This window comes from Hirundo rustica, chromosome 20, assembly GCF_015227805.2.
Source record: "Hirundo rustica isolate bHirRus1 chromosome 20, bHirRus1.pri.v3, whole genome shotgun sequence".
NCBI lineage: Eukaryota > Metazoa > Chordata > Aves > Passeriformes > Hirundinidae > Hirundo > Hirundo rustica.
This window is the reverse complement of record NC_053469.1, coordinates 1,814,986-1,841,455: the sequence shown is the minus strand read 5'-3', so window position 1 is coordinate 1,841,455 and position 26,470 is coordinate 1,814,986. Positions and strand designations below refer to the sequence as shown.

At 53.6% G+C, this 26,470-nt stretch overlaps 1 protein-coding gene across 7 annotated transcripts in view; it reads left to right on the top strand.

Annotated features, from left to right (window-relative positions):
* The window catches only part of DAB2IP (DAB2 interacting protein), a 160,383-nt gene that overhangs the window by 112,870 nt on the left and 21,043 nt on the right, over positions 1-26,470 (top strand). For 5 of the 7 annotated variants that reach the window (XM_040083696.2, XM_040083698.2, XM_040083699.2 and 2 more), the window contains 4 exons: positions 10,050-10,203; positions 15,348-15,446; positions 17,526-18,080; positions 25,675-25,819. In XM_040083696.2, the coding sequence (XP_039939630.1) occupies positions 10,050-10,203; positions 15,348-15,446; positions 17,526-18,080; positions 25,675-25,819 (953 nt within the window). Of the gene's footprint in view, positions 1-3,533; positions 3,655-3,951; positions 3,992-10,049; positions 10,204-15,347; positions 15,447-17,525; positions 18,081-25,674; positions 25,820-26,470 lie in introns of those variants that run through there. The other 2 variants (XM_040083700.2, XM_040083701.2) reach the window with 2 other exon arrangements.

The following is a 26,470-nucleotide window of genomic DNA, read 5'->3' as shown; positions in this document are numbered from 1 at the left end:
TCCTAGAGGAAAGTCTAATGCTTATCCAGGAGAGCAGAAAAGTGAAGCTAATTATAAGCAGAAAGAGAAATTGGCCAGTCAGATGCACTGTCTGGGTGCTGTGAAAGGGGGCTGGAGGCAGAGTGAAATATCCTTTCGATGTAAACACTATTGAAACAGTGCCCCATTTTTCAGGGGTGCTCGAGTCAGCTCTGCCCCATCACTGCAGCTCAGCTCTGGGGGTCAGTGCAGCAGGTGGAGAAGCAGCAATCCAGTAACAGCTGTGCAAAGCCATGTATTGTAATGTTAATTGTGCTGGAATATGGGATTGTTCAAACTTTATAAAACAAGTGCATTTTTGACATCAGCCGCTATTTGATTTTAACTGTAAATTTGGAGTAGATCTGGATGATCACAATCCTTTCCACTGCTAACTTCTTGAGGTTATTAGGAAATTGTTTGTTTCCCAGTGACAGACAGTGTGGTCATAAAGCACAAAGCACTGGCTTCACAGTCAATAAAAAGTGAGAGATATCTGGGTTTAATAGCTCTGGAAGGTAAACATGGGCTGGAGTGTGGAAAGGCTGCTACGCAGAGGGTTGGAGACGAAGCTGGGACCAGGGGAGAAAACATGGCCCAAGAAAAGGGGACTATATACAAATAATAACTGGGAATGGAAAACTTCCTGCAATAACCCCTGGAAAAATACTCTTAACCTGCCCTGATGGGCACGGTGGCTTTCCTTTCACAAATGCCATTTGTAGAGCAGTGAGCAGGCTGGGTGGTGCTGGGATCCTGTCAGGAACAGGAGGTGTAAATGTGGAGAAGGGGTGGGGTGGAGGTCACAAAAGTGCCTGGGGGCAATGGCAGCACTGCAGGGGCAGTCACAGCTCTGACTGTGCCGCACAGCTCTGTATCACCTGCTGCACAGAGGGAACGGCTCTCTGCAGGGAAACCACCTCGTGCACACGAGGAGTGGGCTATGGGTTCTGTGGAAGGAAGCTGGATAAACCCTGGCTTGGACAAAATGAGCTGAGACTTCGATGTCCAAGTTCTTCTTGGTGGCAGTAAACGCTCCCTGCAGCGGTATTTGAACACTGAGTCAGTGGAATGTGGCTCCTTCACTGCCTGGCACTCCCTGGGGACGGGGACAGAGCAGTCCCCAAGGCCCTGGTCTGCAGTTCTAGTTTCTTTCTGTACCTCCTGAGCCACAGGGGTGTCCAGTCCAGAGACCAGGGAGAGGGCAAGGAATGGTCTGTGCGTTCCAGATCTGTATCCCAACAAGTTTGTGTGTTTTAGATGCCAGCCCAACCCCAGAGTGATCAATGGGACAGGGGCACAGTGACACTCCCCACGTCACTTTGGGAAAACACAGTTGTCGGTTGCTGAGGTGAGTGTGGAGAATCAATGTGCGTGACAGTTCCACAGGCTCCAAGGTCAAACGTTACCTCATCCCCTGATGCCTGGCTCACTTCCCAGTCCTGCACAGACCAACCATCTGGAATTTCAGGTTTAGGACAGGGGGAATTCAACTGGGCAGTTCCCAGCAGACAGAGCTCTTCCGCTGGGTCCTGCTGGTCTTTGCTGTGCTGGGTCCTTATGTCAGCTGGAGCTGCCACAGTCCCCAGCAGAGCCAGTGCAGGCTTGGTGGGTTCAGTACTTCGTTCCAGAGCGTCCTCATAAAGAGTCTGAACGTGCAACAGAGACTGTTCCAGTTCTGGGCTGCAGAGAACCTGAATTCTCCCTCTCCCACTGCCCTGGGTCTGCTCCACTCTCCACCCACTGCAGGTGCGAGGGCTCGTTCCAAAGTTCAGGTTCTGTGTTTTCGTGCCTTGCCAGGAAGATAAAGGGGTTGGTAAAACTGTAACTTGACCTTAGCATTTCAGAGCAGCCACGGAGATAAGCTGCTGAAGGAAATACGGGAGAGCAAAACACGGATGGCTCTGGGGAAGGGGACCCCACAAGGCAGGAGCTCCCTGTGAGGAGCCTGGCTGCCGGGCAGGAAGGCTCTGGATTGCTGACCAGCATCGCAGGCTGGCAGGCACCGCATTTCTGCTCCGCCACACAAAGGACCCCTGTGCTGCTGCTGCTGCAGATTTGAGAAGAAGATTGACTGAAGCTGCCTGTTATTATTTTTGGCTACTCCAGCAATGTATCAAAAACCTGACTCTGGGTTGATGCTGGTGCCCTACTTTATAGAAGCCCTGAAAAGCAGATCAAGGACAGCGAGCTTGTCTCTCTGCATGGCACCTGCCAGCAAAGGGTGAGAAAACTTCAAACCGCTGGTGGGGGGAATGGGGGAGGCAAAAATGAGGCAAAATGTGCTAAATCCAGATCTGCTGTTTGCAGACTTCAAGGGAAAGGGGGTCTGCATGTCCTCCGCTGAGGGAAGCTGGGACAGGCAGGCTGGGGTGGTGTGCTGCCAGCGTGGCTGGTGAGCTGGTGCCATTGTCCCCGGGGCACGCTGGGGACCGGTTTGCTCGGGAAGGAAAGAAGGGACCCCGCTGGCCTTAGGTGACCGCGATCCTTGTTAGCCAAGACCAGCAATAATGCTGCTTGACGTTTTCTGGATCCTTTGGCACCGAGAGGGTCATGGCCGCCTCTCTGGCTGAGGAGAGGCACGTAGGGGAGGCTGTGCCGAGAGTTAGTGCTGGAGCTGGGCAGAGAACCTGCGGATTTTGACTCGTTTGTCAGTGCCGTGCACGGGGGCGCCGGCTGGAGGGATGGTCCGTCCGGGAATCCGGCTTGTGCGTCCCTGGAGGAGGCGAGACTTGTGCCTGCTGTCTCGGGCAGGACCTGCCCGTCTCCCACTCTGAGACCTGCTTTCTTCTCCTGTGCTCTGGGGGAACTCCGAGTATTCCCATCGCCTGGGGATGTTCACCACTTTGGGCGTTTGCCGCTCCAGAGCTGACCGGCGTTTGCAGCCCGGGCTGTCTCTGCTGATTCGGAGCTGCCCCGCAGGAGCTGCAGGATTTACGCTTTGCTGCAGACATGGGCAGTAGCATTTGAAAAGTGGAAGAAGCAGCCGTCAGTAAGAGGCAGGGGACAGTGCCATGCGGTGGTTTTTCATTTACTAGATAGTCCTACTTTGTTCTTGATGAGTAATGGAGGCATTTGAATACGCCAGGATGACAGCAGCAGTCTGGCTCTGGGAACGTGTCGGCGTGGGCTGGCTGAGGATGGTGGCAGTCGGGACAGTGGGACCATGCCGCGCAGCCTTCCCGTCTCCTCTCCGCTGCCTCACGTCTCCTCTGCCGCTCGCCTGCTGCCCCGGGCCCCGCGTTCCGTGAGGCCGCCCGGGCCTGAGCCCCGCGCCCCCGGCCCCCGGCGGGGAGCCCCCGGTGAACTCCGCGCCGATGCGGGCGCGCTCCGTGCGGGGTGCGGACCATGGCTCACGCAGGGGCCGCCGGCTGCTGCTGCAGGCGCTACTCCCTGCTGTGGATCGCGCTGCTGCAAAGGTCAGTGACTCGGCTCTCCCAAACGGGAAAGGAATGCGGTGCGCGGCCGAGGGCAGGGACAGGCGGGCGGGCGGTGCCTTCCCCCCGCTGCCGGGCCGGGAGACGCGGCGGGGACAGCGGTGCCCGGAGCAGCCGCCGCACCACTCGGGCTCCCGGAGAGCCGCGCTTCACCCCGCTTTATCTCAACAGAATGAGGACGACAGGCGGGATGAGAGGGGTGAGCGGCTCGGGGACCACGGGGCGCTGCTGGGCGGCGGCGGCGCGGGGCGAGCGGGGGATCCCCGGCCGCGGCGGAGAGCGGAACGCGCCCGGAGCCCCCGAAGCCAGCCCGCGCTCCGGGGGCGGCGGGCCCGGGGCGCTCTGCCCGGCTACAGCGCAGCCAATGGGCCGCGGCGGGGCGGAGCGGCGGCGGGGCCGGCCCGGGGCGGGGGCCGGGGGTGGTGGGGCCGGGGGTCCCCCGCCCGCGGCGGCGGCGGCGGGAGCGCGGCATGGCCCAGCCCGAGCGGGGCGGCGGCGCGGCGGCGGCGCGCGGGCACCGGGGCCGGGCCCTGCGGGTGAGTGCGGGGCTTGCGCGGTGCTGCCCGGGCAGCGCCAACTCCGCGCCCCGAGCGGCGAATCCCGCACAGCGCCCGGTGCGGGGCGGCCGCGGCGGGGCCGGGGCGCAGCGGGGCCGGGGCGCAGCGGGGCCGGGGCGCAGCGGGGCCGGGGCGCAGCGGGGCCGGGGCGCAGCGGGGCCGGGGCGCGGAGGCCGCCGCGCTGGAGGGAGGGACCGGCGCTGACAGCGCTCCCGCCCGGCCCGGCCCGGCCCGGCCCGGGGATGTGCGGCCGCGCTCCGTCCCTCGTTCCGTGCCTTCGCGGTTTGTTTTCATCCTGCGCGGCGTTTCATCATCCGTGGCCGGGCTCGGCAGCCGCGCTGTGGAGATGGGCCTTGCGGCTCCATTTCCGTGTGGCTGGTCCAGGAGGATACATCCTGTGCCTCGCCTTTGCCGCCTCGTCCAGATTCCGCCTCCACACTGATGTTACGCAAAATTTAGGTGATAAAAATCAAACCCCTTATCCCTACCCCGCTCCCCTGCTGGAAGTTGGTGATTCTGGGGTGCAGCTGGGAGCACCCCGGGAGTTCTCCCGTGGGTGCTGGCGGGGAACAGGGGGCTGTGGCTCGGTCCCTGTGGCCCGGTTTTGCTTTCGCTGCCATGGATGTGCTCCAGGTGTTTGGTGAGGCCCTGCTGGCTCCAGAGGCCGGTGCTGTGGCAATGACTTGTTCCCAGGGCTGTGCTGTGCCTCCAAATTGGAGTGGTGGATCTGTCACTGCTCTTTGCATCAGATGTCCCCAGATCTGGCACTATTTAAGCTGGTTTAGGCTGATGTGATAAAAGGGTGTTTTGATATAAGTGTTGATTTCTGTTGAAAGTGTCATGTTGGTGCCATTCTGTTTATGGGAAAAAGGCTCCTTGAAAACATTTTTGATGATTAAATTCTGGTGTATTTCTGATCGCCTTTTGCATCCTGCTCCTGCTGCCCTTTCTTTGCTTTTGCGGTTCCTCTCCTCCTGCACGTCAGAAATGCCATGGGTGTCCTTGCCGGTTGTCCTGTGCTGGGCTTGCACGCTGCCCTGACAGACTTTGCAGTGGCACGTTGTTAAACAAATACCCGTGCTCAGGTGAATGTCACAGGTTAAAACCATCCTTCAGGTTTGCTCTGGCAAAAACAAGGTTTAGAATCTGGTATGAGCCGAGAGAGTCCTTTTGAATGTAATTAATCCTGCTGCCGGTTGAAACTGAGAACAGTCTGAAAACAAGGGCAGGCATTAATAAGTTTAATTACATGTCCTTTGTGTTGCTCAGGGAAGGTGTTGCCTTAGCGAGGGCAACCTGTAACGCCAGGTTCCCATCGTGAGTACGCAGAGCAGAGTTTCCCAGGCAGAGATCGGCAGCTGGAGTTCAGGGAATGGCAGGAGAAAGTTCAGGGCAGCAAAACATGGAGAAGGGTGTGCTGCTGCATGCTGAGACTTCATCCCCACATCCTCCTCTACAGGAAAAAAAAACATTCTTCACCTTCTGGAAGCCTGCGAGTTCTCTGGTGTGCTGTTGGTGGTGGCTATTCCCATAACATCGCTTTCATATTTATTTGTTACATTGGAGCAGGATGAGGCACAGGGGAGGAAGGGATGAGAACTCCCAGCAGCGGTCCTGAGGTCAGCAGGAAGCCCAGCCCCGGCGGGGGGGTCACAGGCACTGCTGAGCCCTGGGGAGAGCTGCTCCGGAGGAGAGTGGGAAGCAAATCAGAGCAGTCTGGGCTCTGCAGAGCACAGGGCCAGCGTGGAGCAGCAGCAGTGAGGCTCAGGAGGGACAGTGGCACGGGGCAGAGCTCCTGGGTGGAGCTGGCAGAGGATGGCGAGTGATTTACTCCCATCTGCGACTGTTAAAATCCTTCTCCCATCTGATGGTGCAAATCAATTTACTGGAGTTGTGCACTTTGTTCTCAGTCATAACAAACCCCTAATCCCTGGGCTGGAGACAGATTTAGAATCTGTCTGTGCTGCGTGTGGCTCTGCCAGGCTGCTCCGCTGCACTGGGGCAGGGAGGACCCCTGCAGCAGGAGCATGCAGGGGAGGGGGTCAGGGCTGCCCCAAAGAACCCAGCTGGGCACAGAAAAGAACTGTCAGCCTCAAAAAGCTGCACACAGGGAATCTTTCCTGGCCAGGAGACGTGTCACAGAGTCAAACGTGTAATTTGGGAGATCAAATCCTTCTGACACTGGGGAGGCATGCACACTGCCAGCTCTGCAGCTGCTGTCAATGGGACTTCTTCAGATTAGGGCCCGGACTTCCTGCAGAATCCCCCAGTCTGCTCATGCTCTCAGAGTAGAGCAGTAGGAGGTTTAAGAAAGGCTCTTCATTTTTTCCCCTGTGTTTCGGTGTTAGGTTTTGTGTCTGCTCCATCCCTATGCAGCCACCCACCAGGTTCTCTGTTTGTTTCTGTCTCTGAAAAATAATCAGGAACATTTTCATCATAAAACCACAGGAGCAGCAGCCGGGTGGTTTCAGGCAGGTGAGGCTCTGAAATGAGGACTGACAGAATTGCCTCTTTGCAGCACTCTTTGTAGCCTCCATTGCTCAAAACCCAGCCCTGGTGTTGGGTGAGGAGAGGATGGATTGACTCTCCATGCTTGTTTTTGCAAGTCTTCCCTGCAGACCATGTGGTCCTGCTTGGATTTGGTGATACTCAAGTGGTTGTGGAGGGCACAGGCAGAGGGGATAGGTCCCTTCACATGGTAATGTTTTATGACTTTTATTATTTAGCACAACAGTCCTCTCTGATTGCTCTCGGGCAGCAGAGCTCTTTCTTTAATAACCAGAGAGTGGCTGCTGCTCCGCAGGACTCGCCAGGTCAGTGCCGGTAGCAGTAATGTTATTTCTCTTTAGAACTAATGTGGTCTTTTATGAGATTTCCCCCCCCCCCTTCATTTCAACTGAACTTTAGGCAAGTAAAAGGGATTTTAAAAAGGCCCTTGGCAAAAAGAACTGAATGTGCTGTTTGGAAAGAGGGCTCCCGCTGTGAGATGGCTCTGGGCAGCTGGCCGTTCCCAGCGTATTAAAACAAAGGTGTAGGATTGGAATTAGATCAGCTGACATAAAGCAGGACAGGACCTGGAATACACAGAGTTATTGGAGCAAGGGATCTGATGGCCCCACAGGCAGCATCTTCATGGTGATGGCAGGGGGGTGAATGTGGACAAACACATTGGAAGTGTGAGCTCACTGTCAGCCAAGGGTGTTCCCGGTGTGTTTGGGATGGCTGATGGACGGCACAGCTCTGCAGGGACTCCGGCGTCCCTGTCCCTGTGGGTGCTGCTCTCAGGCTCAGAAAAGCAGCTCGTGGCCTTTCTGTTACTGCTGGTGCGAGGGGAGGTCTGTGGGAGCAGCGACAGGGAATGGCAAATGTTTTCCAGTAAATGTGCTCCTGCCACAATGCCATGTCAGCGAGGGACACGAGTGCCCTCTGCCCTGGAGCAGGGATCAGAATGAGGGGACCGTGTGCCCTTTGAAGGCAGACGTGGGACAGAGATGGGACAGAGCCCTGGGAGGGGGCTCTGCTCATCCTGCCCTGCCAGAGCTGCTCTGGCAGAGAGATCCTCACCCCTGCTGCTGAGATTTCCAACAGCTCTAATTAATGACATCTCCCCACTTAGCTCTTGATACACAGACAGCTGCTGGGTTTTAGGGCTGGTTTGAGACCTGCAGCTCTCACCCTGCACAGAGCAGCATCTGCTGAGGAACGTGTCTGCTGCTGACCTGGGCCGGATCCCAGCGGCCGCTGGGAGTGAGACACATCGTGGGAGCAGGTCCTGCTGAGGCAAGGACCTGACAAATAACCTCCCTAAAAATCCCATTCATTTTAGGATTCCCAGAGGCATTTGGCAGAGCGTGGAGGGATATAAACACACATTTGCCAAATCTGGTGAGGGCGTAATATGTCCTGAGAAACTCCCCCTTGATAATCCTTGGAGTTGCACATCTGCACGCCCACCCGTGGCCATCCAGCTGCAGTAGTTTTAAATGAAAAATAGACTTGTTTTGTTTTAATTTTTACAAAAATTCTTAGGCCAGCATGAGACGATGTGATGTACTGAGTTGTGGGTTTATTTTATCGGTATTTAGATTGGTCTATGCAAGAATGCAAGTCTCAGCTTGGTTATTCACCTTTTCTAATTTCATCTGTAAAATATGGAAATAAGATTTACCAGAAATTCCTTGATTCTGGGCTTATCTGGGCTGGGTGAGAAGTCTGTACTGTCAGTTCTTGAGCTGCTGGATATTAGTTCTGCACTCAGCATCCAGAGGTAACTTGATCTGTCTGCCTGTATTAGAGTTAATTTACAGTATCATTCAGAGGAAAAGGATAGGGACCCTCTTCTCTGAAAATAGTGTAAAATTGCCGCAAAGTACTGGGAAATGACTGTGCTGGGTTCCTAAAGATCAATTTCCTCGCCATAGAGACGTGGGGTGAGTGGGCAGCTGAGAGGATGGCTAATGGCATGGAGAGCCCTTGCTGGGAACCCGGGGCTGCTGATCCAGCCCAGGACTGTGCCAGCCCCAGGGGGCCTTTCAGTGCCTCAGGGCTGCGGGTTGTGCCCTGTGCTGGTGGCTGCTCTGCAGATGTTTGACTGGTGTCACCACAGCTGGTCCTGGCTGGGGCCCTGGTAGGGGCAGGGGAATGCCCCAGAGCCCTCGGGCAGTGTCCCCAGGCTGGGTGGCCCTGGCACTCAGAGCTGTCCACGGAGCAGCTCAGGCAGGGAACCAGCCACAGGCAGTTCTGTTATCACCTGGGGCTTCATGCATGGCCTGAATCTTAATGGCAAATCTAGAGAAGCACCTGTTTATCTGCTGCTGGCGTTTATCTGAGAATCTCCTTGGGCTGTTTTCTGGATCCAGCCTGCTGTGTGATTCACTGGAAGGGATGGATTTTGCATGCGCTGTTGACATTTCCTTCTGTTTTGGTCAGCTTTATTCTGGAGAACAACAAAACCCAACGCACACATCACAGCAAACTGGGAGTATACTGGGAGCATTGTTGTTTGGCTCATAAAGACCACGCTGAGAATATCACAAACTCCCCTTATTGCTGTCCTTCCGTGCCTTTGGAGAAGGCGTCACTCCCTTTGTAGACAGGGACACTTGGTCTCTTTGGAGGCCCCCAAAGTGCTTGCCAGAGGTTTTAAAGGTCAGAGTTACCAGGATCAGAGCTCTGGCATACAAACATCTGACGTGGTGCAGGCTATAGAGAAGGCAGCTGCTCCCTTTGCACTCAAGTTATTTTTTCCCTTGCCACTTTATGGGTTTGCTGTGTTTTCCCTGGGAGTACTTAACTATCTTTCTTTTTCTTTTTTCCCTTTTGAGCTCTCTGGTTTTGCTTTAAGAGTTACAGCACCATTGATTGTATTGGCTGTCTCAAAAATGGTGCTCTGCTTGCTGTCTGTGGGCTCCCCGCTGCTAAATGCTGCCAGTGGGGCTCCAGAGCATTTAGAACAATCGATAGGGCTATGACAGCCTTATTTTCCACACTGTCCCCATGCCAGGCATGTGTGTGACAGTCACAGAGAGCGCATGAGCCATGGGGTTGTCGGTGACAGATCCAGACGTGGGTGTTTGGTGAGGATCTGGCACCACCAGAGCTCAGCACCAGGTGCTGCAGACCTGAGACAGCAGCAGAGTGCTCCCACACTGCTGCACACCACATGGACAAGCCTCGTTTAGGAACGCCCCGCACCTGGGAAATCTCGTTTAGGAACACCCCACACGGGGAAGTCTCCCTCAGCAGGTGTGCTGGCCATTTAGAGTTTGATTCAGTTGTTCAGAGACCCCACAGTGTGCAAACCTCTAAAGAATTGACTCCTGGCTGTATCAGAGTTGGGAAAAATTGTTTTACTGCTCATACCGACTGTCACGGAACTTTTAGAGCAGAAATTACAAACAGGACAGTGTAAGGCCCCTGTTCTTCAGGGCCCTTGGTTATTTCATGACAGAACATTCCCAGGAATATGGTGCAGTTGTTGCTAACAGATGTCTCTGGGAAGGAGAGCATCCACTGACACCGTACGTTTTTCCTGCAGATCCCATCTAATGCCGAGGCTGAAAGAATCGCGCTCCCACGAGTCCTTGCTCAGTCCCAGTAGTGCTGTTGAGGCTCTGGATCTCAGTATGGAGGAGGAAGTGGTCATCAAGCCAGTCCACAGCAGCATCCTGGGACAAGACTACTGCTTTGAGGTAAGGAGCCGTGCCCGGGCTGCTCCTGCTGTGCTCGGGAGCCAGGTGTGGGCTGGCATCTGGGCTCTGGCTGTTACCAAACACTGCTGCTCGGAATTGCTACACAGAGACCATTTCATAGGCAGAAAATTGCTCCCATCTTTCCAAGGAGGATCATATCCACACAATCAGAGCAATGAGCTCCTTGTGAGCGCTGTCGCAGCGGAGCTGCTGGCACAGGTGCTGCACTGCTTAGGGCTGCGTATCAGCAGAGCATAAATTTGTTTATGCTCCTACAGCTGATGTTCATACAGATATGGGGAAGTGCTAATCCCTGCTCAGAGTTCCCAGAGACATTACATGTGGTCACAGAGCCAGCCTGCTGCTGTCAGTGGGAGTGTGGAGGACTTTGTCTAGAAAACTGAAGCTTCCCTTGTTTGGGTAAATAGAAAAATCTGTGAGTATTTCAGATTACTTTGACATCTGTTACGGCATGTGGTAAGGTCTGTGCTAGCGGGAAGGACACGTACAACCCAGGCTGTAGCTGGGTAATTCAGTACAAGATGTCTTGGGAATCGTTTGTTCTGGATTGTGGATGGCAAAGGATTATTGCTTATGGCAGTGGCTGGGTACAGGTCTGGGAAATGGTTTTCTTACAGTACTGAGGTGGTGGATATTTGTGTTTCTGTGAAGAGCAGGTAACACCTGTTTGAGTTGGACACAGAGGAGCAGATAAATGGTGTAGCTGTGCCTGGATTGTGCTGTAGGGGTGAAGGGGCTGCAGGCTGTCCCTGGAGGGGCAGTGCTGGATGAGAACACGTGTCAGTGTTCAAGAGGAGTCAGACTGGAGAGATAAAGACATTTTTCTTTACTGAAATCTGCACACTTTTAAATAAGTGAGTTAAAAGATCTATTTCCTAAAATACAAGCGGGTAACATGAAAACAGTCTTACAAAAAAATAGCCTCAAACATAAACTCTCTAGCTGGCTGAGATATAAATTTTACAGTGCTGCTCATTCTTTGTGGAATTGAGCAAGTGCAGCGGGTCAGGAGGGGAACAGTTTTGTAAATTATGTGTCCTCTATTACACTTCACTCAAGAAAGATAAAATGAAGCTAGATGGAAAATAAATGTGACATCCATAATATAAGAGTTATTTACCAATTCTGTTCAGCCTGCAAGAGGAGAGGAAGGGATGCAAACAGAACTTGTAGAAAGTTGAGTGAGAGGGAAATTACACAAGCAATGCACTTGGAAGGAGGAAGAAAATGTTGGGGTTAAGTGAGTTGGATAAATAGAAGTCACGCTGTAAAAAAGAATGTGTTAATTGCTGTTCTGCAAACCCTGCAGAGGAGAGGAAGAATGCCAGGAAACAACGGGGACATTGATTTGTCACTGGTGGCTGCTCACCAGCGAGCTCCAGCGGGAGGGACTGAGGTGAGAGCTAAATGGTGACTTGGTGTCAATGCCCTCGTGTCTCCTGAGAGCCTCTTCCAAGCTGCGAGTGAGGTCAGCACTGGCATGAGTCTGCAGATCTCCTGGGATCCCTGCTGGGGGCCAGGCAGTGCCTGCAGCCCAGAGCACTTGGGTGTCACTGATGGGCACAAAGGGGCTCAGGAGATGTCCTGGAAAAGCAGCCCTGACCAAGAAATGCCAGGTGAGAAGGGCCTGCCAGGGTCACAGGGAGGAGAGGAGCTGAGTTCTCTGTGCAGTGGGTGGAGAAGGTGCTGAGGAGCTCTCTGTGCAGTGCATGAGGAGCTCTCTGTGCAGTGGATGGAGAAGGTGCTGCAGTTGGTGGCGGTGCCTCATCCCTGCCCCTTGAGGCTGTTGTGGAGCTGCTCCCTCGGGAGGTGCTGGGAACGGGCAGGGCTGCAGCCTCCAGCTGAGAAGTGAAGTGCTGCTGGGCAGTGCCAGCCTTGCTCAATCCTTCACCTTCTGCCGGCCGTGGGGTGGCCGGGCAGGGACGGTGCCTTGGGAGCTGTTGCCATCCCCAGCTGGCCCGTGGCCACTGGGGCTCACCTGACACAGCTCCTCTCCCCAGAGCTGGCCTAGGGAATGGGCCAGGAAGAACTGACACGGCTGCAGATGGAGGAGAGCGGGTTCGGAGAGGAGCTGGCAGCGCACCCAGACGGAGACAAAAGCGAGAGGCGCCAAAGCCATCTGCAGTGGAAAACAACCAAGTGGTTCGCTGGGAGGCAGCTGGTGGATGAAGGTGCAGGGAATTGTTCCTCCCTTCTATCTCCACCACCCTGCATTAAGACGTGCTCGGCCCTGCTCCCCTCGGCTCTGCCAGGGAGCACAGTCAGCACAGGGCAGGGATTTTCCCCTGCTTTTGGCTTTTTCTTCTTACTTAGTTTTGTGAAACTTGCTTTTTTTCTCACTTGCTGAGTACTTGGCAGTCGGTATTTACTTGTTTCCTTCATTGATTTTTTTTTTTTTTTTAAATTACTCAGCATCATCTTTCTCCTTGCAAGACTCCCTCAGTCAGCAAATCATCCCGTGCCACTGCACGTGCTGCGTGTGCTGAATTTACAGTGGGCATCTCAGCCAGTGCCAGAGGCTGGCAGCCCAGGCTCCCAGAGCCTATTCCTGGCCCTGGTTTTTGGGGTTCCTGGGCCAGGCAGGGCCATTAGGGCTGAGGGGGCTCTCTCAGGTCTTGGCAGACCAAAGCCTTGTCCCCTTGCAGCGTCGTGCCTGCGCTGTCCCAGGACGCAGCTTGGGGAAAGACAAACTCTGGTTGCTCCAGTACAACTGAGCCTGTTGGCCTCATCCTGGCCTTGCCTCAGCAGGGGAGAATTCAGTGGAGCTAAATTTAGCAGCACTAAATTTGATGCAGCTGTGCAAACGCTGGCCATTGCTCGCGTGGCCCTTGGGATGCCTGGAGCGGCTGCGGGGCCGGGGTGCAGCTGAGCCCTCACTGCCCCTTGGAAAATCCTCTGGGCACCGCGTGAAGCACCTGCAGTGCTCACCGATCATCCCCTCTTCATCCATGCATGTCCCTTCGGGTGAGGCCACCCTGTACCTTTGGACTGTCTTAAAAACACAAGATTTTATCTGAGCAGATCACCCATCCAAGGACTGGGGATAATGAATAGGGAAGGTAATGTCTCAGAAATCAATGGGTTTTATTAATTGAGTTTATCCCGTACATTGACAGTATTCCAGCATATCCAACATCTTGATGAGACCAGAATAGTCTCTTCATAAAGATAATTAATACCTCATAAAGATCATTAATGCCATATGATATTTAAGTCAGAACTCAAAGCTGGGATCTGATTGCAGATCTGGGGAAAACTGCATTTTTGGTCACACAAGGTAGATGTGATCTTCAGCTCCCATCAGACCAGGACACGCTTCGTATCTGACACACGATTTCCCCTTCTCTCACTTCAGTATGACAGTTACAGGTGTTTTAGCTTTTTAAAGATTAATTTCTAATTGGTTTAAAACGGAATAATGAATTTGGCCATGATAATGCGTGTGTTTACCTAAGTGTGGCCAGAAAATGCAGTGACACTCCTGTGTGCCAGCAGAGCTCCATGTGGGAAGGCTCAGGGATGGAGGTAACGGGAGCACTGGCAGCAGCAGAGAGGAGATGAGGCACGGGGGGTTTGTCATGGGAGGTTTTGAAGAAGCTGAAAATACTCTGGAGCGTGAAAGGATGCTGGAAAGATCACACTGCTGTGCCTGCTAGTATGGAGTCTGTTCCTGGAACTACAGGAGAGCTTGTGCTCCACAGAGTGGGTTTTACAGGCAGAGTATAAAAGCATGCAAGGACTGGGAGAGTGTCTGTCTGAAGGAGGAAAAACCTCTGGAATATCAAGAGTTGGAAGATTCTTTGCGTTTTTATGTAAAGACAGAACAGGCCTCTTCGCATTCTGCCCTGGTCTGCGTTCAAAGGAAGGGATGTGTTCAACTTATCACTGAGGTTTGCTAATGACAAAGCTTAGCGAGTGCCAGCTCTGCTGTAAGAACAGGTTGGGCTTCTGGGAGATACATGAAATTAAAGGAGATTGTGTCTCCCAGAAGCTGATAACCCAGTGCACAGTGTGTAAACACAAACACTGGGAGATGATAAAGCACTCACAAATAACTCTGCAGGTTGAGACTGGCGGAAATGAAGCTCAGTGGGAGTTATTTAAAGCACCAGCCAGGTCCATTCAGCCTCCCAGCAGAGCTGCACATGGCAGATATTGCTGGGCAAATGCAAAGGGCACAGAGCTGGATGGCAGCTTGGGGAGTATCTCTGTGTGAGGAGCTGGGACCTATTGGCTTTGATGCCAAGGAAGTTTGGTGTGGGGGCATAGGAAGAAAACTCGATGTCGTTCTGGGCTGCCAGACAGTGGTGCTTCCATGGGCTCAGCAGGATTGAGTTTCCTTGGGATAGCAGGAATGTGATGAGGCATAAAGGGGCACTTGCACCTCTGGAAATGTCCCTGCTGTGAGTGTGTTTTTTAAACCCTGGCTAGGAACTCCCGATGGTCAGAGAAAGTCACACAAATACTGCATAAAATCCCTTGGGATGAACCTGGAAGCCGTGCCCAGGTTGGGAAGCTGCCCTGGTTCTCCCAGCTGGGTGCTGTGAGCTCCGAGTGCCCCGGCTGGGCCATGAGCTGGTACGAGCTGCACCAGGGCCAGGAGTGGGGTGCACTGACCTGTCCCCATGATCTTCACAGCAAGGGCTCCAGGAGCAGCAGGACACGAAGGGGGAAGGTGGGAAAGCAGCCTCTTCCAGCCCAGCGTTCTGCTGGAAACAAGGAGTGGGTTGTTACTGTCGCAGGCTTTGGGCTGAGCCTGGAGGAATGCCAAGTAACCACTCAGAGTTCCAATTTATCTTTAGTTCATCTAAGGATTTGCACTCTCTCAGTTGTGGAACTTGGTGGTTTAAAGCATCACATGCATGGGGCCCATTATCTAGTGTTTTCTGGTGTGGAAGAGGAGAAGTAATTGGAATTTGCTTCTATGATTATTTCTGTGACATACAGGGTTGTCCTGTTTTTCCGCCAGCCTTAGGGGCTGTTGCTTCATGCTTGGGTAAAGCTGTTTACTTTAAAAAAAAATAATAAAAAAAATCCACTAGCATCTTCCCTAAGCCCCCTTCTCCCCCAGCCACACTCTGCAGTATGCTGGTCAAGACATAATCCTGTTCCTTTCCCTGTAGGTGACAACTTCATCAGGAAGTAAGTGCTTCTCGTGTCGTTCGGCAGCAGAGCGAGATAAATGGATGGAGAACCTGCGGCGTGCCGTGCACCCCAACAAGGTAGTGGCTGTGAGGAATTGCCTCTGCTCTAGTTCAGTTCCTCCTTATTACATTTTATAGCCCAGTGCATGGGAGCAGCAGGGGACGTATTGTCACTGGAGTGAGTAAGTGGAACTCTGGGTCAGCCTTTTTCCATATTGCTTTCTTCCACAATTATATTTACGGACAAGCGCCAATTATCCCTTCCCCTCTCTTCTCAGCACATGCTGCTTCAGCTCTTGCTAAGAATTGATCAGACCTGAAGAATCTTCAGTGTTGCTGTTACTGATGGTGCTTGCCCCTTCCATGGGACTTTCACCTCCCAAAATCCGTGGGACAGATGTCAGGTGGCTGCCAGCAAAGTCACGGGGCTGCACAGTCTGAAGAGTTCACGTGTCACTCCTGACGCAGAACCTGCTTTAGTGATGGAGGAGCTCAGGTGTCGATTTGCAGAGGCAACAGGAGAATGTAGCTTTCCCTTCTCCAGCCAGTCGAGGTGCAAACTCATCTCCTGGGATTTACAGGAACAAATCCTTCTCTTCACTAGAACACAGGGACACCCAATATGCATTTTTATGGCCCACTAAGGCTAAGTACATCCTAAAATAAAATGTACAGCTGCTTCTTCCCTGCTGTGCTGGAGTTGGCTGCAAAGATTGGTCAGGATTAATGCAGGATTCCACAGCTGATGAGCTCAACCAAGTTGTCTTCTGCTGGTCAGAGAAGACACTAATGATGGGATCCTGTGAGCTCCTCCTGGCTGTGCACACTAATTCAGTCCAGGCCTGGTGGGTTCTACAGGGGCTCTCAGTCTCAGGGTTTGTTGTTCCCATCCCAGCACAGTGCCAAATGTCAGAATAAAAGATTTCCTGTAATCTCAGAGTGTATGCAGTGGAGGGGAGAGGTGGCCTTCTGCCTCAGGGATGTTCCTCTAGTGGAGTTCAGTGGCTCCAGTGCTTTCCACGGGCTTTTCCTGGTGATCCTGACCTGAGAGACCTGGGTAAAGTTTGTGTGGTCACACTTAGCAGGAGAGAGCTCCCGGGAATGTGAGCTGGGCCTGGGCATGTCACTGTGGCTTCAAGGTGCAGTGTTGAGTGGAAATCCATTTGGAAGTGTTTCTGTCATCTCAAAACCCGCAGTAACTGATGGCTGACTTTCCATCTTTGTTTGAGTTCATAGACAAGAAACTCTCAGTATCTGACTTGATATTTCTGTCAGGAATTCAGTGTTCTTGTGCAGTTCCTGTGTGTACTTCCTGAACCTACAGTACCCCATTGTGGACTTCCAGCAGAAATGTTCCTGCCCAGACTCCTGGGCTGAGCTGAGTAAGCCGTGGCTGCTGTCTCAGTGAGGGGGTTCCAAACAAAACCAGCAGTGGTGCAGCTGCCAGTGCTTGATCTTTGGAGTCACTCCTGCAGCAAATACCCCTGGATGTTCTTCCAGGATGAGGTCAGCATCACGAGGGAACTCAGAAAGATCCACAGGGTTCTTGGCTCTGTTATTGTTTAAAAGATATCCAAGGCAGATTTCTGTCTCTGAATTGTCATGATTCTCCCATGGGATGTCCTCTCCGTGTTTAACTTGGGTGCTCTGGACTTCTGCCTTAAAATATGGTGAGGTTTTACAAACAGTTTTTTCCCTGCCATTGGTGGCAGCATTCCCATGTGGATGAGGTGATCCCTGGGTTACAGGAAATACCATGAACTCTACTGAAAAAACAGGAGGCTGTGAGATACCTGTAACAGCTTCTGCTTTGCACAAACCATTCAGGACCAGTGAGGTTCTTCTGGACTCTTCAGAGGCTCTCTTGGCAGGGGATGGGAAATGGTACATTTATGATTTGGAGGAGTTTTATCTCCCATGTTCCTTTTATTAATTGGCACCACCAGACATGGAGAGCACGATGATATTTTGGAAAATTAACATAAGTAGTGTTATTATGCAAATTCTTGAGAGACAGTATTTCCTTAAAATAAAGTGTAATTAAGCCTCCGCTCATTTAACACATCCGAAATAATTAATTCATATCTCCAGTTTTGTTGTGCTTGGCTTTACGGGGGTTTTTTATTGACCTTTTTTTTCTTTGCATCTTTTTTTCAGGACAACAGCAGAAGGGTAGAGAATATGTTAAAGTTATGGATTATTGAAGCCAAGGACCTGCCAGCTAAGAAAAAATACTTGTGTGAATTATGCCTGGATGACGTTCTTTATGCACGAACTACCTGTAAATTGAAAACTGATAATGTCTTTTGGGGGGAGCACTTTGAATTTAATAACCTCCCATCTCTCAAAAACATTACTGTGCACTTATACAAAGAGACTGACAAGAAGAAGAAGAAGGACAAGACCAACTTCATTGGGCAGGTGAACATCCCCGTGAGCTCGGTGACGGGCCGGCAGTTCGTGGAGAAATGGTACCCGGTGGTGAGCCCCAACCCTGGCAAGGGCAAATCCCCAGGGCCCATGATCCGCATCAAATCCCGCTACCAGAGCATGAGCATCCTTCCCATGGAGATGTACAAGGAGTTCGCTGAGTACATCACCAACAACTACATGGTGCTGTGCTCGGTGCTGGAGCCCTCGCTGAGCGTGAAGAACAAGGAGGAGATGGCGTCGGCGCTGGTGCACATCCTGCAGAGCACGGGCAAGGCCAAGGTAGGACCCTGTGCCTTCCCCAGTGTGCCCCAGACAGGGGCGAGGCTCTGGGTTGGCTTGGGAGAACTCGTCACTTGGGCTTCGGGCCATCGTTAATAGGCTCTGGTTTTCTTTTGATTGCAAACAAGCTGGTAGCACACGCAGCACGGGTTGCTTAATTAGCAGAGGTTGGTGGGACCACGAGGCACCAACTGAGCTACGTTCCTTCACTCTTCTCCTGGAGGCTCAGGGGCCAGGCTCTTTCTGTATAAACAGGCACAGTTGTGAAAGTAAGCAAGAAGGCAGTTTTCCAGGATGGAATGTAAGCAGTGCTGGCCTGAGCTGTGCAGCCTGTGTGTGCTGGGTATTCCTGGGGAACCCAGCAGGTTCTGTGCTCTGCTCCCTCTGCCTGAGCACCCTGCACAGTGGGAGCTGAACAGGAGTGAGCAGCCTCTCCAGAATTCCAGACCAAAGAGCCTGCAGGCGTGCGTGTCTCTGGACCAGCTCTTGGTCTTCAGGGTCTGTTCTACTGCTTTTGGAAAGGAGCCCAGGGCTGCTCCCACGGCAATGCTCGTTGGGGGTTGATGCCACCGACCTGCACGTGGTGGAAGTTCAGCCTTTGTGGATCACTTTGAGCCTCTTTCCTGGCTGGGAATGCCCTGCCAGGTCTGGGGAAGAAGCAGGCCAGGAGGAGGCAGAGAGTGGGAGTTCCTCCTGGTTGTGATCTGTGAGGGAGCAGGCAGGGTGGGCTGAGCTGGAATGTCCTTCCTTGCTGAGGTCCCCAGCACACAGGGCAGGCAGGGAGTGACCCTGCTGCAGAGTATCCTCCATCCCTGGTGGCCTGGCACAGCCACAGCGGGCAGTGCCCGTCAGGGCTGCAGGAGTTAAAGCATCACTGGTTTTCTCTGTTACCATCTCCCTGCACTCTGCAGGGGAGAACTGGGGAAGGGCAAGATGTCCAAAGCTTTTGCAGTGCTGAGCAGACACGAGCTCCTCACCTGAGGGGCAGTCACAAGGCTCTGCTTCCTTGGCAGCTGCCGCTGCTGCCGGGCCCGTGGCCGGGCTCGTGGATTAGGTTTAGTTACCATCTGTTGGACAGAGAAGTGGCTTTGCCTCCTGATCTAGTTCAAGGCAGGCAAAGCTCGCTGAGAGGATTGGGAGCCGGGGGCCTGCTGTTGCAGAGGCAGAGAAAATAACTCTGTTAAAGCCTCCTGACGCCGGGGGTGCAGGAAGGACCGTGGTCCTGTGTGGGATAACGCTGTGGCTCCACGAGGAGCAATGCCTGGTGTCTCTGCTCACTCCTTGCTCCAGGGCTCCAGAGCTGTCAGCACCTGGTTCCTGGGCACAGCCCTGCCTTGTGCTGGCACCAGGGGCTCTGCTGCCCCTCGCTGTGGCTTCTGCAGCTCGAATGCCAGGGCTTTGTGGGAGTAACATTGCCACAAAAGACCCTGTCCATGGCTTACACGGTTCTGGGGCAAAAGGCTTCGAGTGTCCTCCCAGTGCCAATCACCTTGGATCATGTGTGGGCATGGCTGAGGGTGGCTGTCACCGCTCCAGCGTTCTCCTCTGCCTCTCAGTACTGGAGAGGCTCCAGAGAGAGCAAGTGTGTTTCCAGACATGTGTCTGCATCAGTGCTTGAGATCCCAGAGGCTCTACACAGGGGACACAGCAAACAGTAAACAGACTTGATGACTTTTCCCCTAAAATGGAGCTTCTGCTTTCCCTGCCTGTCACTTGCCATCAGCATTAGCGCAGGGTTTGGGGAGCTGTCAGAGCAACAGGAGTTATTGGAGCATGGGAACCAGGAGGTGCATCCTGGGCTGGACAAGCAGGGAGAGAGAGAAACAGCAGAAAGGTGGAAAAATAATGAATGAGAGAAGAAATCACCCCCTGAGCCCTGCTTGGGGGATGTCGGTGCATCCCAGTGCCCCTCAGGAGAGCTCCTCATGGCTGCCCCAGCACCCTTACCCCTGAGGGCAGGGACAGCAGGGCAGGGACCCCCCTTCTCCAGGCCTCTGTCCCCTCATGACTCTGGGAAGTTTGCCCGGGATAGGGGTAGAGTCTCATCCTTGTGCATCACCAGGAGCCTTCCCAGTGAGCCCTTCGAAATCTCCCCCTGCCCTGCAGCCCTGGCCATCGCCAATCACTGATGGATTTCTCTGATAAAAAGAGGTTTTGTGGCTCTTGGCTGCTGTAGCTGAGCTAAAGCAGCAATTACTGCGAAACAAGTGTCCAGTAGATTATCTTGGAAGACTCGTTAGCAGCTAATTGCTGTTGTGCTGTTTCAGGCCCTGTTTTCCTGCAGCTGTAAATTCGCTGTAAATGCGGGGTAATCCCTTAATGAGGCCGGGATCGGGTCCGTGTGTGTGCCCGGAGCTCGGGGGCAGGGGAGGTGTGATGGTGCCACATGCCAGACGCGGCCGGGCACCAGTGTCCCTGGGGAGGCAGGGCCATCCTTGCCCACAGCCGCCCCATCCCGAGGGACACCCTGCCAGCCGGCTGCGGCACCTGGAGCTGCTAAAACCCAGATCCCTCCTGCCGGGGGGCAGGACACCTGCGGCTGCAGGTGGAAGGGGGACAAGGGCTGCAGCTGATGTTTTTCCCTAAATCTCTGCTTCTTCCTGGGCTGCGTAGCTGTATCACAGTAGGTTAAAAGGCAGAGCACGAAAGCAGAGAGTTCCCTCTGGAGTCAAAGTCCGTGCTTCCCTTGATCTCTGTGGGAAAGGGAAGAACTCCATCCCTGCAGCGCTGGGTTGGTGTGCCCGGAGCAGCTGCCAGGGCAGTGGGTGGAGGGGAGGAGAGGAGGGTTTTGATGAGGTTCGGAGTGCAGGCACTCAGGGAGGAGGGAGGGAGCTGCCCCAGCCCGCTGGAAAACCCGACAGACACGCAGTGCTCCATCAGCTCTCGGCACACACACGTGCTCCCTGACTCTTACGGCAAGAAAGGATGAAAGAGGGATATTTGGTGGTTGAAACAGAGGTGTGGCCCCTCAGCTCAGTGCTGCACTTGTTACCTGTTTTCACCTTCCTAGTGAGAGCACTGATGAAGTGTTTGTTCCCTGTAAGGATGTGGAGGTGCCCGATGGTTTTCACGTTTTGCAACCCACAGACGAAAGACACAAAGTCATCAAGCAGTTCTGCTGCTGGGGTTGGAGTCACCAGCAGTGCTCAGTCCTGCCTTAACAGGGCCTGCTGTGGTCCCTGTGATGTGGTTGTGGCTAGGTGGCTGCATCCTTCCCGAAGGGCTTCTGATGCTTCCAGAATATTTCCCATGCTTAGATTTGTTTCAGGGTTGTCTTAGGACTCCCAGAGTTCAGTACATGACCATAAATATACAAAAAACTTCTCTTGTCCAGAGGTCTGGTAGATCAAACCCAGCATTAGACAAAGCTCTAACTAACCAGCTGCTCACTGGAAATAAATATTTATGGTGTTGGGAATGGAGTGAGGAATAAACATGTGTCCCTGTTTGTTTGTGCTGTGAGGATGTGCCTCGGCCGAGCAGATGTGGCTGCTCCCCCCGTGGATCTGCTGGAACCCCACGTTCCATGGCAGAGCCAGGGCTGGGGCAGGGCTCTGGGACCTGCAGACACCACACACACTGTGGAAAAGTGACTGCAGGGCTCGGGCGGGGACGTGAGAGGTCACTCAGGGTGTTAGCGTTGTATCCCTCAGGTTTGCTCGTTTCCCTGAGCGAGGTGATGGACACAGATTCCTGTGAGCTAACCCTCACATCGCCATTCGCCACCTTTTCCCAAGGAGAATTAGAAAAGGCCAGCAGTGCCGTGGATGAGTTCCAGTGTTCAAAGGAGAGAACATCACTGTTTCCTGGCAGAGAAGTGTCTGGAGCAGATCCTCAGAGGAACTGTGTGATGGAAGAGTGGAGAACTTGGTGCTGGGGTCCTTGTTTTCACACCACCTGTCCAGCCCTCTGCCGCTGTCCTTTCCGTGCTCCGCAGCCTCCGGTGCCGCAGTTCCCTCCCTGTGGGTGTGTCCAGTGCTCCACCTGAAAGCCACAGCCCTACCGACCGCCCGTGCTTCTCACCTTTGCGTAAGGGCGCAGCTGGACTCTGAGCTAGTCTTCGAAATAAGCAATAATCTTATTACCTTTATCAATTCAATCCTCTTAAGGTTAAGTCAATCCTATTAATCAGGCTTGTGATTTGGAGAACCTTATTACTTCAGAGTCAATCTGCCCATCAGTCAGTTAGGACAGCAGGAATGATCATCTCCAGCCCAGGGGGTGTGCGGGGCCGTGGGTCCCCTCAGCTCCCTGGCACCCCACGTGCTCCAGCTCTGGACACATCCCGCAGAGGCTGCGCTGGCAAAGAGAGAATCCTTCCTGGATTTGGACAGGACACGTCCTACAGGACTTGTGTTGTTTGTCAGCTCCCTTGGGAGTGCTCCTGCTCCCACCACAGCCCTGCCAGGCACCCAGCTGGCCTCATCCTTGTGCCTCCTGGGCTCAGGAGCTGCGGGCCGGGCACTGCCAGTGCCACCCCTGGCACCTGCAGCCCCTCCTGCCTGCATCAGGAGGAGCTGCCTTGGAATAGCACAGCCTGGTTTATGTGCAAAGTGGAGACCAGTGCAGCCTTCTGCTGTCATGCTCTGAATTTATTTATTTATGAATTGCTCTTCTTTATCAGCATATGTGCGGCGACTGGGGTCACGCAGGTTCAGATCCGTCCAGTCTGAAGCAAAAAGCCTTAAAATAAACATGGGAACAAGCCTGAAGAACACTGCCACAGCCCTTAATTTTGACTGTAGACCTCTTCCTTCCCCTCTCGACTCCCATGTAATGAAATAAAGCATCTTATTTTCTTCCATTGCCAGGGGCTCTAACTGAAAACAACCCCCCACTGATCTCTGCTGCTCTGAAACAGGGACTTTTATTGGCTTTAGTTATTGCATTTTATTCAGGACCTTGTATGTGGGTGAGTGAGGCCCCCGGAGGGATTCCACAAGTATTTGCATTCCATTTGTGTCTTCTGAGTGCTGGCTGCTGGAGTACTTAAGGCAGAGATAGCAGAAGTGTGATCCAGAGCTGCTGTGGCTTTTCTGTGTGGAGGGAAGGAAAGAAGTGAAGGTCTGGTGGATGGCCCTGGGACAGAAATGCCAGGATGTCATGGGAAGTGACCCACAGCCCTCTCCATGGCTCACAGAGCTGCCCAGAGCAGTCCCTGCAGAGGAACTCGCCCAAGGACACTGCCTGGGGGAATTCTGACCCCCGACACATCCCAGGGCCAGCTCCTGCAGCCCTCTGGATGGCTCTGCAGCCCAGACCTGCAGGGACAGGGAGAATCCTGACCCATGGGATGCTGCTGGGTGTCCTGGCTCTCCTCTCTTCCCCTGCTCAGCTTTGGGTGCTGTGCCATAATGGAGTTCTCTGGGACTTCAGCAGCTTTCCTTTCCACTTTGGAGACAAGGGATCCTTTTCCCAGCTCTTGAGCTGCAGATGCTCTTTAGGGCGTAAGAACAGCAGCAGAGATTTCCAGGGGATCTTTTCCGGCTTTGTGCTGAGTCCTGCTGTGGAATCTTGCCTCATTTTAAATTCTAGTGAATTCTGCAGTCACCCAAATTCACGTTAACTCTGGCTCCCACTTGGCCCTGGGTTTCCAGGACTCAGCAGCGAGTGCTCAGCTGACAAGAGGGGGGAAAGCAAACACTTGGCTAAGAGACGCTGTAAAACTCCACGTTCCTGAGATAATTAGTATGTTGGGAAAGTGACAGGAAAGAGAATCAAGCAAAGCCAAGGTCAGTGGCTGCTAATTAAGAATCAGCACCTTGTGTCAGCCTGAGCGGTGGCTTGGAATTGAAACGTACCCTGGGAGAGCCCCAGGAAGATAAAGGTGATAGAGTTACCCAGATAGCTGCTAACGGGATTTGAGCAGGGTTTAAAGTTTCATTCCAGCTTGGCTGATAAAAAGGGCAAAATGAGAGAAAATAGCAGAGGGAGGCGCGTGCTTTGCTTCCAGGAGGGATTTTTGCCTCTGCAGCTGCCGGAGCATTGCAGACGTAGCAGGATTTGAGGAAGGGCATCTTCTGGCTAAAGAAATAATGAAAGTGACTTTTTTTTTTTTTTAGCCCAAAGCTCCTCCTCTGGCTGTTTTGTAGGGTCCTGGGGGAAGGTCAAGGCAATGTGTGGGTCCCAGTCAGTGCTGTGGGGAGGTGGGAACAGCGGCTCGTTGGGTGCTGCAGGGATGTCCTGCCCTCCTCCTGTGCTCTTATACAGGGATGTACCTGCCTGCCCCAGGGTTTGCCCTTCCCTGGGAGAGGAGCATGGCGATGGAGGGTCTGTGGATTAAATTATTTGGGTCTCTTGGATTCAGGGAGAGCTGTTTGTTGAACCTTGATTACACTTTCAATGCAGAGCTGTCCATGTGAAAAATGAAACAGAGCAACTTCCCTCTGGTGCAAAGCTCCCATCCAGCCACTGGCAGGGAGTGGGACCTGATGTCCCCTCTCCCCAGTGTGGGTTGGAGCAGGCTGGGCCATGGCAGCTCTGCTGTGCCTGGGGACATCAGGGACAGGACCTGGGGCACTGTGTGGCAGCCTGGGGTGCTCCTGCTGCCCCTGCCAGGAACAGGCTGTGACCATCAGAGAAAATGGAGAATTTCTTGGTGGAAAGTTACTACTAAGCAGATTATGTTGTTTTGATGGAAAGGAGTTTAAGATGCCCTTGGTTGTGGAGGTGAAGGAATGTGAGTGTCATCATTTCTCTGTCTGCTACACGGGAGGCAGTCAGGGGTTAACGTGGGGGATTTGCACAGTGCCAGCAGCCTCGTTCCATTGTCACTCAGGTGAGTGGTGACACCTCAGCCCCGGGCACAGCCAGGAGGAGCCAGGCAGAGCTGCTCTGCCCATTTGCAGTGCAGAGAACATGGATCAGCATTAGCAGGTGCCTGGCATTCCTCCTGGATCAGGCCTGGCTGCAGCTCACTGGGATCAGCAGCGTGCAGGAGCTCCTGACCCCCTGCTCAGTGAATGCTGTGGCTGAAGCAGACCTGCAGCTCGCTCTAAAATGCTGGTTTTCCCCTGGAATTTGTACTTGAGGCCAGACTGATGCAGGGGCAGCTGTCAGCTCCAGGTCACCCCTTCCATTGCGCTGCAGCACAAGGGATTATCACATCCGTGGGTTTGGCTGTGTGCACATCAGACCGAGAATGTGCCCAAAATGGGCGCTGTCAGTGCTGTTTATCTCCATGAATAGGGAGGAAATGGGAAATTGGAGTATCAGTGCATATCAGAGGCTGGATACAGCTCATGGCCCTGGTTTGCAGCCACACAGCCGTGTTTAAGGGAGGAGAAAAGGTTTTGCCCACCGAGTGTGAGGCTGACACCAGAGCAGCCAAAAAGTGGCACCGATGGAGAGGCAGATGCGGGTCTGGGATGGGGCATTGTTGGGGTGCAAGAGTTGAGGCTCTCCAGAGGTTTATTTCTCCTTGTCTCTGAGGCAGTCTGGGCAGGTGGTGAGGCAGTGTGTTCACACAGGATCACCTGCAGCACCTCCAGTCCCTCGGGTGTCTCACGAAGGTGGCACCTCTCGGGCTGGGGAGCTGCTGCTCTGCGGAACCAGTGTCAGTGCATGGTGACCCACCGTGGGCTTTGCTTTCCAGGATTTCTTGACTGACCTGATGATGTCTGAAGTTGATCGCTGTGGTGAGAATGAGCATCTCATTTTCAGGGAGAACACACTGGCCACCAAAGCAATCGAAGAATACCTGAAGCTGGTGGGGCAGAAATACTTACAAGATGCCTTAGGTACGTACAGAGCGTTGGCAGGTGTCACCCAGAGTTCTCTGAGCTGCGTGGGGCCGTCACCTGAGCCCTGATGGCCATCAGAGGCCCCAGCCCTTCCTGCTGGAGGGTTTCCCTGGCAGCAGGTGTGAGCCTGGACAGGGCCGTGGCCGCAGTGGGCAGCTCCCTGCTGCCAGGGGAAGGTGACCGCAGAGCTGCCGCCTTCGACTGCTTTCAGAGGAGATAACAAGTGGATTCTGCTGCCTGCCAGGGCTTCTGTCTCAGCACTGGCTGTCACGGGCTGATTGAATCTCCCCCTTGCAGCCCCACCAGAGCCGCTGCCCGGCTCCTGCAGCGCTGCCCAGTCAGATGAGATCTCCCAGGTCGCAGTGATGCGCTGCCTCACGGATCATCCAGCACTGGGAACCCTCCTGGTGGTTTTTTGTTTCTAAGTGCTGGCTCTGTTTATGGCTGCAAAAATACTTCTCTTGATGCAAATGAAAATAATTAGAAGCTTCAGCTTCTGGGCAGGTCAGGAAGGAATTGCTGCATGCAGAGAACACAGCATGAGGATGGGGAGAGGCTGCCTTGGAAGCTCTGTGAGCTTCCATTGGATCCACATCCCAGGGCAGGATGAGCAGAGTTTCTGTTGAGGTGTTAAATTTTTTAGTATGC